Source organism: Orbicella franksi, chromosome 10 (assembly GCF_964199315.1).
Source record: "Orbicella franksi chromosome 10, jaOrbFran1.1, whole genome shotgun sequence".
Lineage (NCBI taxonomy): Eukaryota > Metazoa > Cnidaria > Anthozoa > Scleractinia > Merulinidae > Orbicella > Orbicella franksi.
The window spans coordinates 24,091,385-24,111,978 of record NC_138154.1 but is presented as its reverse complement, the minus strand read 5'-3'; the positions used below and the strand labels follow the sequence as shown (position 1 = coordinate 24,111,978).

The following is a 20,594-nucleotide window of genomic DNA, read 5'->3' as shown; positions in this document are numbered from 1 at the left end:
ACCTACAAAAAAAAAAAGTCCAATACGGACCCGTTCACGATAGTTTAATAACATATGTATATCTGGCAAGCTCCGCGAACGCGCGAGTGGGCAAGATGAACCATATCCCAGTCCTGTGCTGTGATTGCAAGCTAAGATTGGCTACGTATCATTGCCGCTCGGGACTGGGCGATGTATCCCGCAAGAAGAGTTTGTTCATTCTGCCACATAGTAAATTCTCCATTGCCGTTCGGTCAAGAAGGCTGGATATTGGTCTTGATATTTTTAGCATGTTTTCTCACTGACGTCTCAGTCCGTAACACGTACGCAAGAAAGAACTTAGCCGATATCCAGCTATCTTGGCCCCGTGGGGGGGGGGGGGGGGAAGAGAGAGACTCCAATATAAAAAGGACGGGTTGCGCGCCGTACCTTTTAGGGGTAAAAAAAAATGGTTTGGTACCTCCTAGGGTGTTGAGCCTCAAAAGGTCCACAGCGGGAGCTTTTTCCGTACCTTTTAGGGTATTGAGCCGAAAAAGGTATGACAGAACTAGATATTTGGCAGTCAACTTTACGAGTACTGAGGTATAGCTGGTTTTCACATGACGTCACTAAAATTCGAACCCCAAAACTATTGATCTTGCTGACATTTCACTTTAATCATGTATAAGAGCAGCTGAAAACTAATATTTATACAAATTTTCGCTCCAAATGGGTTATTGGTTTTGTGATACACTACGCTTGAATTTCTAAGCTTTTGCGCGACGCGGCATTTACATGACGGCCTAGAGAGCTGTCATGATGGTTAAAAAAGTGACTTATTTCGGGGAACTTGGCTATCTGAACAGTTCATGTCTTAGAAAAAAGTATTATGTTAGTGTTTTAGAGTTCCTCAAGGGATAAATTCGCGCTTTTGTAGCAAAACTCAGTGACAGATGTTTCTGTTGGTTTCCGGCCGCCGTTGGTGTCCATACGGATGGGCACCAACATGGCGTCTCCATACAAATCTCTATAAATTTGGACATGCCATTAGGGACAGCGCGTCTCCCAACCCCAAAATGCATCGGGAACGAAAGAATATCGAGATCGAAATGTATTGTGGGCCAAACTATAATCAGATAGTGGGAGCCTGGTCTCTAACACTTGAAACGCCTGGTTGATTTCAGCTTTAAAACGCAGTTAGCGACCACCAGCCCACGTTTTCTCGAAATATTTCTGAAAGGAAACACAAATTATCCCTCGAACGTCTCAGTCACAGAAATTTTTGCTCATCAGATCGGTTGTGCACCACGGTATTTATTATCTTGCAATTCATTGACCTATTTGTTACTAGTAAACGAACCTTAGGTTGTGTTGTGTATGTAGAAATTATATGTAGTTTCTTTAATTTGATTAACAATAATCATAACGGCTTGTCGTGTATTTAATGCAGTAATACAGAATTTCATACCGTAATCCCATTATAATTCCACACACATACCAACATTGAAAGCCTGAAAATATATAATATAATATATAATAATATTTATCTGTTTTTTTTGTTTCTGCATGTAATGTTTGTTTCAGATTTGTTGCTTAAAGTGCCTATGAAGTAAAAAATAATTGCTGCTGATTTGAAAGGCTTTTCAAAGTAAAGAAGAATGGCGTTTTCCTTTTTGGAATATCTTTTTCAGTTTTAGAGATATTCACGTTTTTGTATTATAAGTGACGACGTCATAGGTGGTTCCACTAAAACAGTTCAACACTCAATCAAGAATATCTCTAGAAATATTAAAGCAGTGTTCTTTAAACTTGGCACCAGAAATGTAAATCACTAAAGAAACGAAATGACACCGGTCGTGCCGTCACCATGACAGCAGTTATCCTGCTGATCCTGTTTTAATTAAAACTAACATTACCAGATTTTATCTTAAACAAGGATCATCCACTCCCAACAATCTAATGGGGAGAGTTAAGACAATATGAGAATCACAAGTGTTCCAAGCAAGACCCTCTGTCCCTTTTCGAAGGGTTGCAAATTGGCATATTTGGTTTTTCACAGAAAGAGACTGGAGCCTAAAGTGTTGCCATGGCAACAACACAGAAGGAGTCATTCTGTTTCTTTTGTGATGCACATTTGTGGTGCCAAGTTTGAAGAACACTGCTCCAATATTTCTAGAGATATTCTTGATTCAGTGTTTTACTGTTCCAGTGGAACCACCTATGACATCATCACTTTCCTTATTTGCATAATACAAAAACGTAAATATCTCTAGAACGAAAACAGATATTCCAAAAAGGGAAACGCCATTCTTCTTTACTTTGAAAAGCCTTTCAAATAAGCAGCAGTTATTTTTTACTTCATAGGCACTTTAAAAGCAGTAAAAACTCTAGAACAATATGAAATAACTATATGACAATATTGAAATGACAGTAGATGTCAGACATGTACTCAGAGTCCAATTTTCCTTAGAATGTTACTCGAGCCATGTATGGCAAAAAAATATTAAATTAATAGTAAACTTGTTGCAAAATCAATATAGTTCGCACTGTGCCGTTCAGTGCTTACATGTACATGTACATACATATATCTGTGGTGGGGATCAAGTTGATAAAAATCCTACGGAAATGAGCTAATTGATCAAATATTTATGCAAAGCACGATGCCCAGTATTGTGATAGCTCACTGAAATTAAATGTGTGAAACACAAGACTAGTTTCACCTCATGCCAATAATGATTTCACATGCTTATCCCTGTTCTATTTTACAGAACATCAAAAACATGGTCGAATATTATTATTAATACAAGCTGCTGGAATAGTCTTGAATGACTGCTCTGTCCTTTTTTTGCTAATAACAAAATGATTTCAGTTGAAAGAGACCTGGCATGTTCCATATGGGTTGTCCAGAAACAGTTAGAATCAGCTTTTAAAATTTCAATAGTCTGACCTGTAATGATTTCATATATTTTCTAGTGTGAAAATGTTTCCTGCACTAAATGCTCTAAATAATGACATCATCTTCTCTACTTAGCACAGCATCAAACAAACAATTTTGCCAAGGGACCTGTAGATCCAGGTTTTCATTATCCCTGGTGATCTTTTTCATTTTGATCAAAGTAAATTATGACGATGTTCTTCACAATGAGGAAGCTAAAGACCTGTGGATAACATAAGCCAATATCATAAGCCAATATGGCAGTAGCCTGCTAGAAGGCTAGTGTCAGGTTACACAGTTATCTCTAGCTGTTCAAATCGTCATGAAAACATGTACAGCCTGCTACTGATCATATCACAAGGGCCATTTTAGAGATGAAAACTTAGGTCAAAAGGTTTCTAAAAGCACTCTTCTATCTTTGTACTACACTAACCACATGTCCTGCATTTTTCATGGGGCAGTGCATTTGGTTCATGTTAGAAGGAGTATTCCTTTCCAACATTGTTGTCTTTCTGTTGTTAAAGGATTTTGTGTTTGCAAACATGTGTTGTAAATATCAGAATAGTACTGGAAATGGGTCATGAAATAGGGTTTTACACATAATGCTCAAATTTGTTGTCATTATGCAAATGCTTGATGATCAAAAAATCTCACTATATATTATGCTCAAAAGACATTGGCCAGTTTTTGTCACTGTTATTCCCGCGTAATGCTAGATTCTTTTGCCTCGCTATTATGCTCAAAATAATGCCAGCACAATGTGTAAAACCATATAATGACCACTAATGGGGGTGAGGGAAAGATGGAGTGGTCATCAGTGGAAGTTGTGGCACTTCCACAATAAACAAACTAAAAATTTGTTTCACACTGACAAGAATATGGCTTCGTCTTTGCTCATGGGCGACACAAAATATAACCAGTATTGGGTCAGGTGTTGCAAGAAGATCGATTCTTTGATCACTGGACCCGTTAACCATCAGAAAAGAGGGCTGTGCAAGGCTACCACAGCTGCGTTCACCAGAGTAATAACACCACATGTATCAGTGCAACTTTGCAGGGAATAGTTACGGCATCGCCAGTCACATTCATGACCCTGCCAATTAGTCGCACTGGGAGAGTGGGCAAGCACCAAATGACTCTTTTTGTGCGTTCCAACTTGTGGAATGTACCATGCAAAATCATTGACGACATCAATGATGTCTGGGGGAGGTTGCCAAGCCAGCATCTTACAGTATATGATCTTCATGAAAGGTTGCAGCTCAACATCTACCAGTACCCAATGATTACCACCATTTTGAGGGTTGCCAATGAAAGTTTTGCCATTCCTATGTCCCACATTCAGAGTGAAAACCAGCCTTTTTAATGGTCCAGGGTTAAGTAACTTAGCTTTCCTCATCATCTCATTGTAGATATTAACAACGACATTGGGCATAGTAGCATGGTATCGTTTTGCATGTCATTAAGCTGTTTTACAACCCATGTGACGTGATCAGTATAGACCCAGCCTTGCATTCCCGATGCAGCAAGACAGGCAAGCTCATCTGCAGTCAATCCTGTTAATTAGTAACAACATGATATACTTTTCATCAGGCTTTATTAAATATTTTCTAAGGGAGTGGGGTAATAGACCTAAAAAAGTGGAGTTGGAGTAGGCTGCTAGCGGACAAAGATGTATATAAGATTATAAAGTTCTAAGCGTCACTGGTTTCTAATTCAACAAAACTGTGATACTGTCTTGGAGATGGCATCCCCCAAACCCCCCCCCCCCCCAACCCCCTTTCCACCCTTCGACACCATGTCTAAAACCCTAATCGCATTTTTTCAGCTACAAAATAAGCATATCCCATTTTCTATTTTACATCATTTTACTTTTTCGGGCCCGTGCACGCATTTTCGTTTTGTTTATCTTCAAAATTACATAAACTTTATTGCATATTTTAGCCGGTTCCAGTACTGGTTCAGGATATACCTGGAAAAATAAGCCTACACATCACGACATCACTCCACATGAAGTCATTTCTTAATTTTTCTTTTAAAAAAACTTACCATAACTTGGTAGCACATCGTCAGTAGGATTGTCCCAGATCATGGCTTTGAATTAGTCGATCGATTTCTCGCCGAGTTTTGGGCTGGCGAAAAGCTTTCGAAAACCACCTCATCTCAGTATTGTAAGCACTGGGTTTGCCCTGTCGACGGCTCAACTTTGCAAGGATCATTCTATACATAAATATTGAACAATGCTTGGAGCAATTCAAGTGAAAAATTTTATTCAGGATTTACCTTACCCGCTAAAAATGATAAAATTAACCAGGCCTACTAATGTTAGAGACCAGGTTCCCGCTGTCTTGTTATATTTTGGTCCATAATACATTTCGACCTCGATATTCTTTCGTTTCCAAAGCATTTTGGGGTTGGGAGACGCGCTGTCCCTAATGGCATGTTAAATTTGGGTAAAAAATTTCTCCACGTATCTCGCATAAGAAAAATTGCTGTGACCAGAATCTTGGCGAGAGTCTTTGCATATTTACCTTCTTTCATTTCCCAGATTCTGGACTTAATCTATTGACCGGTTTTGATTTTTATTTTGATCTATTTTGAATTGCGTGACACTGAAAACCAGCAATTCGAAGCAGTCGTATTTATCGCTATCAAAAATTATGAAAGTGTCAGTTAATGTCTTGTTTTAGAATTGGTACCACTTTGGGGTGAAAAAATTTCAAGCCATGCTAACAAAACAGGATCTCGGTACCTCTAAGCGGTTCTTATTTTGCAAATTTTCAACAAGTACCACCGTCCTATTTATATGGGAGTTATGCCCCCCCCCCGGATCCTGACCTCAAGCTCGTTCAATGATCCATACGTGTCATTTATATGGAGCGCTAGACCGAGGCCTGCAGAGCTTGTCTGCTCGAAGCGTGACTTGAGTCTGACTTTGCCGAACTCGCCTGACTGATGCGATGGAAGCGCTCGGGAGTGGCACGATTCGGTATAAATGAATTATTCTTTTCTCTGCTACTCCGCTACTGCTTTTGTTTGTTTGTTTGTTTGTTTTTTTTCTTTTTGTTGACGAAACAGCTTCATTCACGCGAAACAAGTAACAATAAGAATAAGGAGGTCATAGTCCACTTCATAAACCCATCACAAAATGCAGAAAAGCGATAGCCCTAAAAGTGCCGGGCGAGCTAAAGCACCGAGTCATGCAAGTCAACATGAAAGACGTTCGGGTTTTATCCTAAATAACCAGACTGGTTTTGAGCTAAGAAAGGTTTACAGTTGTCAATCTTAAAGACCACAGTTTCAAAGCTGTTCACAATAACTTTGAGGTCATTAACCGTAATGACAGGCCGTAATTAGCATAGCTTGAGGCTACCTTCAAGAGAACCTTTTTCTTTTATTACATCATGTTACGTTACTTTTTCATACACTTAATTACCCTTGATAGATAAGCTGGCCATTTACAAGACTGTTACTCTGACAGAGAATGAGCCGATATATCGTTACCCTTTCATTCGTTACCCGTTGTGTCGCCAATGTTATCAACAGTGATAACAATCCTCGACCTCTTTCTCGTCTTGTTCATTTCCTCTCCACTTGTAATCAACTTGTCACGGAGGGGTTCGTCTTGAATTTTCAAATGTAACTGGTAGTGTAAATCCTTATTACACAAGCTCGCATTCATACGATTACTGAACGAAACTTAGTTATAAAATTGTCATTAAGAATTAATGCAAATTTATGAACAGTCGTGACCGTACCGTCATGATTTGATTGGTCTCGCTGGGCGGTCATGGAACTGGGAGGGGGGGGGGGGGGCGGGGAGAGAGAAAAAGAAATCTTTCTGGCTCTCAATCCCTTCCTTGCACTTCCCGGCGAAAAAACTCAAAAAAAGCAACAGATTTCATTCATGTGATCTGCATGGCAAGGTAATTAAAATTTAAGACCTAGCCTACCTCAACAAATTCTCCCAAACATTATGTAAATACATGGGGTCTATATATATACATGAGCTCCCACTGGGGCTCAAAGAATATTGTGAATCAGTCAACTCGATTATAATGCGCTAAAACGTGGCATAATCACGCCCGTAGCCATTTGGGAATTAAGTCACGTTAGCGCGGGCTGTGTTCTCTCTGAGATTTGGTGGCCTTCAAATGAAAAACAAAATCGTAATGGCATCAACTAAGGCAGTTTACCAGTTTTTAGCTTTTCTTGCTCTTTCTGCGATTATTCAGGCCGGGGAATGTCACGCCGTAAGCGTAAATTTATCTGCGCCGCAAACGTTTATCTGGAGCCTCTTCGACGAATTTGGCTCAAACAATTCCATGAACTCACAACAGTTTAACTCACTGCTCAAGGAACTTAACATCGGCTCGTCTTCAAGCGAACAGGCCAGCGGGAATGGCAAGTCCAAGGTAAGGGCGAATTAAAGTTCGATTTTTCCTTCATTGAACTTTTGCATTGTTTTATATTCAGTTATTTTATTGATGATCATGATGATAGTTATCTTTTAATTTGTCTTCCTTCTTCGCCTGTTTCGTGTGGGTCTGAACTCTGGTAGGCTCGATTTCCGCCGTTCACTCGAGTCCGTTCTACATTCCTCTCTGATAAGACGGTTGGACGTTTCTCAAACAGTGGCTGGTAATCGAGCCTAAACTGTTGAGGCAGCTAACATCTTAGCTGGGCTTCGTCACAGCTCCCTTCTTTCAACAAACTGCGTCACCTAGCGCGTTGCATTATAAAAGCTCCGCGAGATAAGGGGCAGTCAACTCGCTGAAATGCGGGGATAGGAATAAGACTGACATAGAGACCTATGCAGAAAATGAGGTGGCTAAATGACCGGCAGCCGGTCAAGGTTTTAAAATCACTAAATGACCGGCAGTCTGATATTTTTCTCAAATTTTAAGGAATCGAAGGAACCCATCCAATTCAAACTATCACATGTCGATTAAGAACTGCCAAGCGATCCAGAAGAGTTGTATAGATCGCAAGTCTAACGCTTGGTTTACGCTCGGCTCAGAGAGCGAGACCATGGTTTGTGACACTTACGATGTTTTTAAATCGACTGCCGGTCGCGGTTTTCAAATCACTAAATGACCGGTAGTCTGATATTTTTCTCAAAATAATTTAAGGCATCGAAGGAGCCCATCCATTCTCATACTTATAATATAGAAAAATTTTTTTGGATCGCTTGAAACTTCTCAGTCGACATGTTGTAAGATAGCTTGTTCATGATCGGTTCGCTCGATTCCCTAAACTCGGACTGTCGGTCATTTATGCTATGTTTACATTTGAGCTTTTACCAAGGTAAACAGTTACTAAGGTCCAGTTGCTTAACCCTGGTACATTCGTCCAGTGTTTATACCGGCTCAAATAACTCAAGTTTACCTGTCAACATTCCCGTGCGCTGCATTATCAACGTCATGAAATCGAACTTGGACGAGGATCCCACCGCAGCGGAACAGGAGCAAATTGAGGTGCCACCATTTTGATAGGCGAGGACCTCATTCCATAATATCGCGGCGAAAATTCAGCTTCTTGATCATACCCATAGTATGCACGGTTATACGCGCAGAAACGTGGATACGTTGTAACTGCAGCCTCCTCCCTGGTAGCAAAGTATATCGACAATAATTACAAAACAAAGGATCGAAGTTTGCCTAGTGAAAGTTGTAAATAATACTGAGAATGAAAAATACAATGCTTTCTTTTTCGTGACGGATTGTTTGCCGCAAGAAGATGGATCCAATCTTTCCACGTTATCTGCCATGATAGCCTAGTCAAAACTGGAAAAGAAACGCTTTCCTTTGTCGACAATCGCACAATCTGCTCACCGCGGGAAGTGAAATATTATGCCGCCACAAGCGGATATATCTGTCATCTTGGCCTTGGTTACCAACTGTAACCATGCCTGATCACAGGGTACTTACAACTTTTACCTCGGTTAAATTTCTTTTGTCTTTTGCGGCATTTACCAAAGTATCAGTTGGCGTTTACACACGGAAAATGTTTACCTAGGCAAGTCAACTCTGGTACCTCGGTAAACCGTTCAAGTTTAAACACAGCATTAGTGATTTGAAAACCGCGACCGCCAGTCGACCTAAAAAAATCGTAAGTGTCACAAACCATGACATCACTCTCTGAGCCGAGCGTAAACCGAGCGTTAGACTTGCGATCTATGCAGCTCTTCTGGATCGCTTGGCAGTTCTTGATCGACATATGGTAGTTTGAATTGGATGGGTTCCTTCGATTCCTTAAAATTTAAGAAAAATATCAGACTGCTGATCATTTAGAGATTTTAAAACCTTGACCGGCTGCCGGTCATTTAGCCACAGCGGAAAACGCTTGAAACCCTAAGATTTATCGCAGTTTCATAACAGATATGAAAAAGGGTCTCAACGGCGGGAGGTCCCAGCTTTGAAGGTCGATGGTAGATGTTTTTGGCCATTTGACGGTTGACGTTAACCCCATTGAGGCCCTTCTGAAAGCGCTATGTGGAGTTTATCCAAGTTAAGAGCCGACAATATCGATAAATTGAAATCAAAGAAACCAAAGGAGAAAACAATGAATTTCAATATTCCGGTTTCAAAGTTGACAGTAAAATTAAATAATCAACTTGCTAACAATTCAAAAGATTAAAAAAACAACAACAACAACAACAAAAAAACAATTGGAAAGGAGAGCATTACTAGATAGCATTCAGGTCCGTTGTACATGCCGCCTTCAGCTACATCAGGCACAAGAGGGTGAAACTGATAAGCCAAAAAGATTGAGTATGCAAACAACATCAGGGGCACCCAACAGATCGTTTCGGTAAATTATCTGTTCGGAAGGGCTTTAATCCCCTCTGATTTTTTGAAGAGAATTGTCCCCTCGAACTTTCGTAATATGGGAAATTTAATATCTGTTGTTTTCGGATTGTAAAAAATGTCGTTTTGGGTACCGAAAAAAGGTCAGCTATCATTTTCGGAAAGGCGATAAGACCTAAGGTTTTCGGGGAATGAACAAAAAAGCCCTAATAAAAAGCCCTAATAAATTCGAGAATACTCAAGTTCCCCTAGAATAACCGAACAGATAAAAAATTCTTAGCGCAACCTAAAATTAACCTACAGAGCTTTAAAAGTACTCCAGATGGCCTCAAACAGCGTTTAAAAGCATTTGAGAGAAAACAGTCGTTGGGTGCCTCTGACAACATTGACTATGAAGGAGGCATTTAGGTATGTGAAATGCCAATCGGCTATTTTTCCAAAGGACGGATATGATATAAGCAAAACATTCGATAAAAACAAATAAATCATTTGGTTTTGAAGAGCAGTTATGACGTCGTGATCATGAAATATCTCTTGTTTCATTGATGGTTTGCTTCCTCTCCTGAGTCAGTCTTTTTGAAACTAAGGAATATCAGGATAAAGGCACGACTTTTCGGTCACATCGATATTCTCTATCGACAACTTGAAATGTAGATCTTGCAGTACCATACAGTACTACAAAATAAATACAGTGCAAGCATATATATATAGCAAAGTTACGTGAGAAATGCAATTAATTTGAAGTTCATTATGTTTGGTAAATCAAGTGTTAAAGTTTTCCTGAAGGCAAGTTAATTGTTGGTTTAGATTTTTTACTTGTGCTCATCAAGAAGAGTGATTTTTGCCAAGCAGAGTGGAATGCTTTGTTCGTCAATGTGTACCTAGAAGGTTCTTCGAAAATAACTTGCACCCCAAGCTGGGCTTGAACCATAGGTCGGACCATCGAACGCGTTCTTAAATACAAAGAACCTGTATTGCCCTCTGTATGCCTTTTGAGCGATTTCTAGGTGGTTTTCACCAAAACACATACCGTATCCTGTTTTGGGCTCATCCGTGACGCAATTTTAGAAGCCCAGCCGGGGACCATTCAAAGGTAGAATTCGTCTTGTCTGCCATGAGATCACATAAAAAGGTGGAATGTTCACTGCTATGGAACATGGAGGGAAAAGATTGAATTGTGTCGGGTTGCTTTTGGCGAACATTTCGAATTGCTCTCCAAACTTCCCGACATCTCTTCAACAACTTTTTCCAACGTCTACTTCTAGACCAAAAGATTTCATGGTTGACTGTACTGTTTTTGTTGAAAGGTCGTCTAGGTCTCTGCGTAACAATGCCAGCTGACTTTTTTTAACCTTAAAAAGCAAGAGGTTGTTAATATTAAAGCCACATGCACGGTCTTGCGTCAAATTTTCGGAACTTGGAAATTTCCATTTCTTCTTATTTGTTTTAATTTCAGTTTCTTGTGATTAACAATTATTGGACGAGGCTGAGCGAAGAAGCATCGTGATTTGTCAGTGGCGAGCAAATCAATTATTTGCCTCAGGCAAATAATTGATCTGCAAGGCAGAGTTCAATAATTGTTTTATCGTTCCATCAGCAAGTTTGACGTCATTATGCATAAGGAGACCAATGTTTATAGGCAGTTATTTGCAGGTCACAAGGTGGGTTCTCAGCCAATGAAAAGGACGAAAAAATACATCGAATGATAATTGTAATGACGGGTCAGTTTTGTTGTAGTATTGATCACCAAAATAATTTCTTCGAGTTAGGTTTTCCAAAAAGTACAAAACCGTTCATACTCAGTGTACTGACGTTATGAAAATGGATTCGCTGTCATTTTTGAGATTCTGGAATAGCTTTCATGTTTATTTCGTTTATGAAAAATTTCCTTGAATTTAAAACATTAATAAAGAAGAAGATCAGTTGCCGAGTATGGGAGATGCTTCGACTGATGGGCTTCTTAATTAAGTTTGACTACTGGCGTTAGCTGACTCGAAGTGCGGGAAATTAACGCGCGGGAGCAAGTCACTTGCTTCTGAGTGGCGCGAGTTTTAAACCAATGCAACGCGAATATTTCAACACTCAAGTGAAAACCTCTTTAAAAAGACCGGTGAAAATATCAAATCTCAATTCAATTTTTTTTCAAATAAAAATAATGTCTTGAACATCTGTACTCTTTGTTTTTTTGTTTGTTGTTGTCTTTTTTTTTTTTAATTGACGCAGTGTTATACAGCAAAGGAACTGTTTGAATCCTTTTCTGTTGACTCCAGTGGATTGAATCTGGATAAATTTGAAAAAGTCTGCCCAGCGATAGTGCAGCAAATTGAAAGTAAAGCTTGTTTGGATGAGAGTGAGGAACACGAAGAAGATAAAACGGAAAATACTGCCCGGGGTAAGGCGTGAATTTGTCAGTTGTGTAATTTGTCTTTGTAGGTTCAGTTGTATATAGCCCAATTAAATTTGTTCACAGTGCTGAACGAATTTGAATTAAACGTTTTTTAATATACCCAAAGCTAACAATATCATGGGTCATCATGTAAGCGCAAATTAACCAAGTTTTTAGACTTTACTCCCGACTATACTGATAAGTGATCAAATGAAAGAAGATAGACCAGAAATCTGCAAACTTGTAATTTTTTGGCTTGCCTGCAAGATCCATACAAACTGGGTCATCTGGGCCATATGTTGGTATTTCAAAGTCTGTATTTTAGCCATTTCAATTTCTTTCAAACTTGACGCTGGCAAGGTCACTAATAAATATTTCAGTGCTATTAAGATTTTCTTTAACTGTTTTTCAAACAAACAAATAATTACCGTACGTGTCAGCCTTAAGCTTCCTCTCACGATTTTGGAATGATCTTTGACGAATTGACGAATTGCTAAATTTATTTACCAATTCATTTGGACCACTTCCTTGTTAACGGCTCATTGTACATGCATCTTTTTCAGCATGGGGATTCGGGTTCTTGTCTGCGGCAATCATCAGCTTAGCATCTCTACTTGGAACTTTTGTTGTCCCATTCATGAACCAATCAATTTACAAAATTCTGCTGTTGTTTATGGTGTCGCTTGCTGTTGGTGTACTGAGTGGGAATGGATTCTTTCATCTTATTCCGCACGTGAGTATTAACAAATACCTGTCAGCAGTGATGAAATGAACTAATTTATGACAGTAACGTTTTTTTCATATACATACATTGTTGGCTTTATCATTTATACATGCATAACTAATACTTATGTTAGAGCTGCGATAATTTCGCTGTGCTGTTTTGGTTTAGTTGACAGCTTTGCTTTTTATTTAACAGACGTTTCATTTACATGGCCTTGAAAATTTGTGGAAAAGTTTGGTGATTGTCGGTGGGATCTATTTGTTTTTTCTCCTCGAATATGTCATGAAAATGATCGTCAGATTCAAAGAGAAGTCTGCATCGGAAAAAAAGGAAGGATTGGTAAGTAAATTTATGTATTAACTTTACTGCAATGAATATAGAGCTGTGACACTCTTTTAGGAACGGGAACACGAAGACAATTATTGAAGGGATTGCAATGTGAAATAATGACATTGAGCTTGACATGTTATTTGGAAAACGCAGGATCTCTCGACTGCTATTTTTATCATCATCATCATCATCATCATTATCACCTTCACTACAATCATCACCATTTTATTTAACTGCGACACAATAAAATCACAGTGTACAATAACAAAAACTGTGATAGGACGAGGATACCTCCAAAAATCCATCACGCTGATAGAGGAGGCCACCTTAGTAGTTTTAAACGTACACTGAAAATGTGAATTGTGGCGATAACTACGCCCTAGTTTGTAACATATCCCTTCTCTTTCCCAAACATCATTTGGCAGCTTTCAAAGCCAGTGACTTTTTGCATGTAATCTGTACATATAAAGTGATTGATTTGTGAGTTTGAACCTGTCGCCGAGAGGTTTCTCTCGGCTAGATGAGTGACTAGCTTCAAGGTTGCTTGTTTGCTTGTCTGTTCTATATACATTTTTAGTAATTAGAACTTTAACGAAATGACAACCCTATAAGAATAAGATGTGTGCTGTCTTTCCCTAAGGAGGCAAGAAATCCCAAGGCTGAAGTCCCTGGTACAGCCATCGCCGAAGTTCAGCTCCAACTTTATAACCAGGATCATCATTTCTCGAATCGTAATATGGGAGTGAGCACTGACTTGGCCGATTTCCAGAATGGGTCAGCGGAGAAAAAGGGGCTCAATGAACAGCAAGAGGTACAAAGCGAGTTACAAGTACACTATTGAACTGATATACGTTATTGAACTCGCATGAGGTCCATATTGGAGAAATATCGTATTCGTCAAGTTCTGTTTTTTGTAGGGAGAGGTCCATAAACGAAAAAACGAGACCAAAACAAAAAAAGAAAAACAAGGCCAAGATTCCACAATACGGACCGAACAAGCTAGTTCAATAAAGTGTTTATTACAATGGCTCTTTTGAATTTGGTGATAAATTGATGCGTCTTTGCGACCTATTCTGGGTAGACGCGCGCGCGAAAAAGCAGTTATTTACGTTTCTCGCGTCGCTTTTATGAACATTTAATTGAAGTATTCCTCCAAATAAGAGGGTAAAAAGATTACTACTCGACAACAACAAAAAAATAGTTATTTCGTGCAATGAATTAAAAATACATTTCGCCGAAATTAATTTGTGAGGAGTCCATCTAAGTGGTCCGTAATGCAAAATTTGGACTGCAATGAGAACCAATCAAAATTCTCCGTTCTCATCGCGAACCAGTTCAACCATACAATAAAACCACTTAGAACATTTGAATACTTGCTTAAACCAAAATGAATTAGACTAAGTCCCTGACAATTGGCCAGTGAAGAATGAGGGGTAACACTCTAAATGGCGCGATCACCCAACGGGAGCTCCGATAACAGTTCAATCCTATTAGTTCTGGCTTTGCAAACATGGTATCGACTAAATTTGCCTATAACCTCAAACTAATACCATTATTGTGGCTCAGGTAGTATTGTTGAATACTTGCTGATTTCATAGTTTTTGTTATGTTTTCTCACTATTTCCCAGAGGGGGAGAAGGACTTAAAATAATTAAATTCCTGATTGAATGACGTTGGAAAAAGTATCAACCTTAAATCGGCGCGACCTCGTGGAATTCAATGCGAGAAGACAAGAAAGACAGAAGAAGCAGCTTAATCTTCCCTGTATTGTTTAAATGTAGGTTATTGTGAACACTGGTGGAAAGAAAAAAGTGGCCCCTGTTGCTTGGATGATAATCATCGGTGACGCCCTTCATAACTTTATTGACGGCTTGGCCATTGGAGCATCATATTCCAGTTCAACAATTAATGGTGTCAGCACCTCATTGGCGATATTCTGTGAAGAACTACCACACGAACTTGGTAAAATATCATTACTTGATATACGCTAAGCATTTGGTGTATTTAACAGCGCCATTCCACCTTGCAGTAAGAAATGCTTCGAGAGTCCCATTACTGAAATGTATCAATTGGCTCAAACTAAACATCCGCGAAGACAATTCATTTTCACGCCTTGAATAAATATTTACGTAGGCTCAATCAATCCAAGAGCTAGTGCTACGTTCGAAATGAATGCTGATAACTATGGGAACACTGAGATTATTTGTCAAAGAAGCCACACACTCGGTATAACATTTTTCTAGAAGAGTTGCATCGACAGCAGCTTTGTCTGGAACTTCTTGTTACTATTTGAAGCTCCTTTTAATTATTTTCAATTGTTTCTCAGGTGATTTTGCGATTCTTCTCAATGCTGGCATGTCGTACAAAATGGCAATGGCATTCAACTTTCTCTCGGCATGTTCCTGTTTTTTGGGGTTGGTCATTGGTTTGGTACTGGGTACTAAAACATCGGCCGTCGAATGGATCTATCCCCTTGCTGGAGGAATGTTTGTGTACATTTCATTGGTGGACATGGTGAGTTAATAACATTGCGTCTTTTTCTGTTATATGCAAACACAGTACCATTATGCTTGCAAAACAATGCAAAGAAACAAGATACTTCTGAATTCATATCCAAATTTATTATCCAACTTGAAATAGGGAAATGACTTGACGTGACTATGTTGCCCTTCGTCCCAACTATATACACTTGTACAAAGCTAGAGAGACATATTGTTTGTAATATTTATTGTCGTAAACATTATCTACTATCTATCATTAAGAATATTATCAGTTGTAACATCTCTCTCTCTCTCTCTCTTTTTTTTTTTTCTTTTTGCACTTCTTTTGTAATTTGTTACAATATTGTATTATGCTTGTATACAAAAAAAAATATGTGGACCAATTAAAAAAAAAACATTGCGAGTTACAGAGCAAACATAATACCCTATTAAAATTGCAGATTTATTAGCGCTAATTGTAACCTGAAAATCCCAGTAATTTAGTTTTAGCCTAATAACAAGTATAACTTGTAAGACACACATGTACGCACTGCGGACCTATGTTTTAGCTACAGGCAGGAGTCAATTATGACGTAAGATTGCATCAAAATGACAACATATGTTTAAAACAACTCAGTCATTTAATATTTTAGATTTCAGATTTTTTAAAAAAAAATATTGAGAAATCATTTAAGATTAGTTTAGAAAATCAAACATGTTATGAAAGACAAAGTATTAAAGATTCTTAACGTTCTTTTTGTTAATTCAATCCACGAGTGGAACAGCAACATTAAGGCGAGAGCAGATCTAAAGGCCTGTGAAGAAAGATTGCCATAGAAACGTTCACCTAATCAAAACAGGAAACGCTAACACCACTTTTTATCCAAAATTTAAAACTTCTGGATAAAATGTTATTTTCTCGCACACTGTGTGCAAGTGTAAGTTCGCCTCACTGTCAGGTGATCAGTTTGGCGTAATTCACACTAGAGACATAACCACACAACAACGTAAACATAACGTCATGAGAAGGATGTCACGTCGTTACGTTTGCAGTGTGAACACCCTCACATAATGACCTAATAGCAACATAACAGCGTCAACACAACGGCATTAGGAAAAAAACTGATCTTTCCCTTATGTCCTTATGTCGTCATGCCACTAGTGTGAATAAGGCCATGGCTATGTTGTTTGAAATGTCAGTTCCCCAGCCGATTTCTTGATGGCAGGGAAACCCCTGGGATTTATCCCTGGATATTCCCCGTCAAAAGGGAGGCGCGGTGGCCTCATGGTTAGTGCGCTCGTCTCCGGATCGAGCGGTCCGGGTTCGATCCCTGGCCGGGGACATTGTGTTGTGTTCTTGGGCAAGACACTGTACTCTCACAGTGCCTCTCTCCACCCAGGTGTATAAATGGGTACCGGCGAACTTAATGCTGGGGGTAACCCTGCGATGGACTAGCATCCCATCCAGGGGGGAGTAGAAATACTCCTACTCGCTTCATGCTACAGAAACCGGGATAAGCTCCGGCCTGATGGGCCACTTGGCTCGTATGCAGACTTTACCATTCACCGTCAAAAGCCTAACCCTAAGCCAGAATCTGGTTATGTTCCTTGGGTTGCACTCACTGGCTCGTTATATTAAATTTGGTTTGATTGCTTTAAAATTGTCTCTCACAAACCACCATCCTCTCCGCTGAAGGTGTAAATAAGGGTCTCAAACCACACCCCGAATAGTGTTTTCATTGTGTGTAAATTTGGATGTGTCTGCTAGCGCTGGCTGGCAAATTTTTACAAGGGCGTTTGTTTGGAAGCAGAAGTTGACACAATTTTGCTGGGAGAAAGAAACAGATAGAAACCTGCCAGCAACTCGACACATTGTTGGTCATGGTCTTAAAAATGCTTTTTTTTAGGTTACTTCATAGGTATGATAGCCTCAAATGTCAATCATCTCCCGTCCTCGGCCTAAGTCGAGGGCGGAAGGCGACTGACATTTCAGGCTATGGGCATGATAGTCCCAAATGAATTCTGTAAAATTCGTTCGCTGAATGTGCGGCTGTGAGCGCGTTTTATTGAAATCAGCTGTATCCTGTCTATATGCTTATAACGTTGTGTTTTAATTAACAGCTGCAAGAAGCTACTGAGATGTCCGCTAAACTTGGGCAAAATTCACTTGGAAAGAACCTCAAGATGTTTGCCCTTCAGAATTTTGCCACCCTGTTTGGCTTTGTCATTATGTTCATACTGGCTGTGTATGAGGAGCAAATTTCTTTGGAGTAGAATCATCTACTAGCCTGATGATACTAGATGACACTAGATGATGTCATAAAAATTTAGACATTTTTAAAAGAATGTTTCTCATAGTTAGTTGGTTGTTAACAAATTTTCGAGAAACTTTCCAGTCTCCATAAGCACCTTAGATTTTAGAATACGACTCGTGCGGCATTAAAAGAAACCATCTATAACTTTGAGGCTAACCAACCCTAACATCGCTTTTGCTTTCAATCATTGGCTGAACATTCCAGGTCATCTTTCTTCTGACTGGAAAGATCGATAGCAAATCGAATAGCTTGTTCATTGGTATATATTACGTTGGGCCCGGGGTTTAAACCTCAGTGTAATGCTCATTATGTTTATTTCATAGCGGAGATTTTAAATCATGCGTTTAGTCGAATTATCTTTTGACGCCTAATCAAAATAGCTGTCGACAGTTGTCCATATTGTACGCGCATGATGTAGGTCTGTTTATCATTTAAGCGTAGCTGATGTTTTTTATGAAGGTGTACATGGGCGAGCTAGGATCCCATGCAGTGATTAGTTAGGTTTGCGTTGATTTCTCAGCTATCCGTTAAAATGTCAATCCATTTCTAAGCTATCAGTTAAGCCCCATCCAGACCCTTTATCATTGCTGGAAAAAAGTACTAATTTCCAAACAGCATAGTCTGAGATATCTTATGTATTCCTCCATCCATTACTGATAACTGAGTATTGGTCTAGACCTTATCTGTCAACCCAGAAATTTTGCGTTTTGTATCTGTGATAGCTGAGATTTGTCAAATTTTAACTAAAAGCCGGGAAAATCTAAGCAAAAAAATCTAATTGAAAAGTGACGTTTAATTCAACACCGCCCGTCCCCTACCCGGTCCCCCCTCCCAATCTAGATCCAAGGTTTATATTTGTAAAATAAAATTTGGGGACGTTTGAAAATTATTTAGTCAACCAGCGATTAGCTTATCCTTTTCTCCTGCCTGCCGAAATTTGCAGTAGGAAGAAAAGAGGGCCTGATTACAAGTTAAAAGTAATAATTTTTTTACCTCTATAAGAGTTTGGACTATTACGTGCCTGTTTTCTCCTTACGTATATCTATCTATCTATCTATCTGTCTGTCTGTCTGTCTGTCTATCTATCTATATCTATATATCTATCTATCTATCTATCTATCTATCTATCTATCTATCTATCTATCTATCTATCTATCTATCTATCTATCTATCTATCTATCTATCTATCTATCTATCTATCTATCTATATATATATATATATATATATATATATAACTGCAGACAGTACTGTTTCGGCCTTCTGGGCCTCATCAGTGCAGTGCTGAAGACTGGGATGGAGGCTAAGCTTAAAAAGCCGCCCCAAATACTACACATGTGGTAGTATCTAAGCCATTACCAGAGTGCTCAAATATATATACCCCATTAATCGTAAAGGTAGGACATTAATGGCCCTGATCTAAAAAGTCCTTTGTTCATGTTTCTATCGAAAACATTTTGATTCAGATAATTCTATCGTTTCGGCCAATGCAGCTCATACAAAAAAAAACTTAGAAAGTTTCAATAATTGATCCGAGTAAGGTAAAGGAGAAGATGTTCAAAGAACAAATTGTATAGAAAAGACAGCGGTCATTTGAAAAAAAAAAGAGAAAGAACTCTGTAGAAATTGTATTTAGGAATTTTCACCACAATTAGTCTCTTTTTATCATTATTATGAGATTAAAGAGGTTGCCACTTGAGTGTCGACAAGTGATTAATTTTGCATCACGGCTACGTTGCACGATTGGCTTACAATAAATTCGTGCCTTTTTTCATCCAATCAGAAATAAAACCAAAACCAATTGCGACACGCTCGCACTCGTTTTCCCGCGTTTTTGCGTCAGCTACATGTAATTACTTCGAGTTGATTAATTCACTGGATTGTCTGCGTCCTTTGTGACTGACCTGTGTGGCAATTTGGTTTTTGTTTTACGACACTCAATTGGAAAGCGCTCTAATCTTTCCATAGTAATTTCTTATTTTTGCATATCAGAGTAATTAGTTTTTCTTAGTTAGCTTGTCCCTATTGCCAATATTATAATCAGTTTTAGTAGTAGAGCGGTTTTCAATTGAGTGTTGTAAAACCAAATCCATTACTTACCAATTAGACTACTCAGCCAATCTCAAACCGTAGTAAAACGAAAACCAAAGTAACTGCTTGATTATTCTCGACACTCAATTGAAAACCAGTCTATTTCTTATGTAATCTAATTTTTAATGAGAATGCCTCTGGTTTATCAGCTGTGCTGATTTGACATGTGATAACCCTCAATAAAAAAGGTTATTTGTATGTTTGTTAGTTTGTTGTTCTACCGCCGGCAAAACGGAAATGAAATTTCATGTTTAATAGCTATGCGTCCCTCGATTCCAGATTGCGCTCGCTGTCAACTGAGAGGAAGTCATCAGATCAAACAGTTTGATGAACTTTTTTTCTTGCCGTTTATTTGCTCCACTATCCCCAATCTGTGTCCTTGTTTACCTTTTCTCTAATCTTTTGCGACCGGGTGCACACAAGAACATGATAGACAGTTCTTGAACTGATGACGAATGTATAGTTAGAACAAGTACACCCAAGTACGTTTTCTACTTGCGTCTACTTGCGACTCTCAATTTGGCCAGGGCTTTACATAGTGTCTTACTAGCTAAGTTCTCGGTCTGTACTG

The 20,594-nt window shown here is 39.0% G+C and overlaps 1 protein-coding gene across 1 annotated transcript; it reads left to right on the top strand.

Annotated features, from left to right (window-relative positions):
- The first annotated feature begins 6,702 nt into the window (after positions 1 to 6,702).
- On the top strand, positions 6,703 to 19,163 carry LOC145501903 (metal cation symporter ZIP14-like). Its single transcript, XM_081481293.1, has 8 exons — positions 6,703 to 7,305; positions 11,923 to 12,091; positions 12,649 to 12,818; positions 13,005 to 13,148; positions 13,780 to 13,950; positions 14,921 to 15,101; positions 15,466 to 15,653; positions 17,741 to 19,163. Exons 1-8 carry the CDS (start codon positions 7,045 to 7,047, stop codon positions 17,891 to 17,893), a joined length of 1,437 nt encoding a protein of 478 aa, XP_081337419.1. The 5' UTR covers positions 6,703 to 7,044; the 3' UTR covers positions 17,894 to 19,163.
- Positions 19,164 to 20,594: the final 1,431 nt, after the last annotated feature.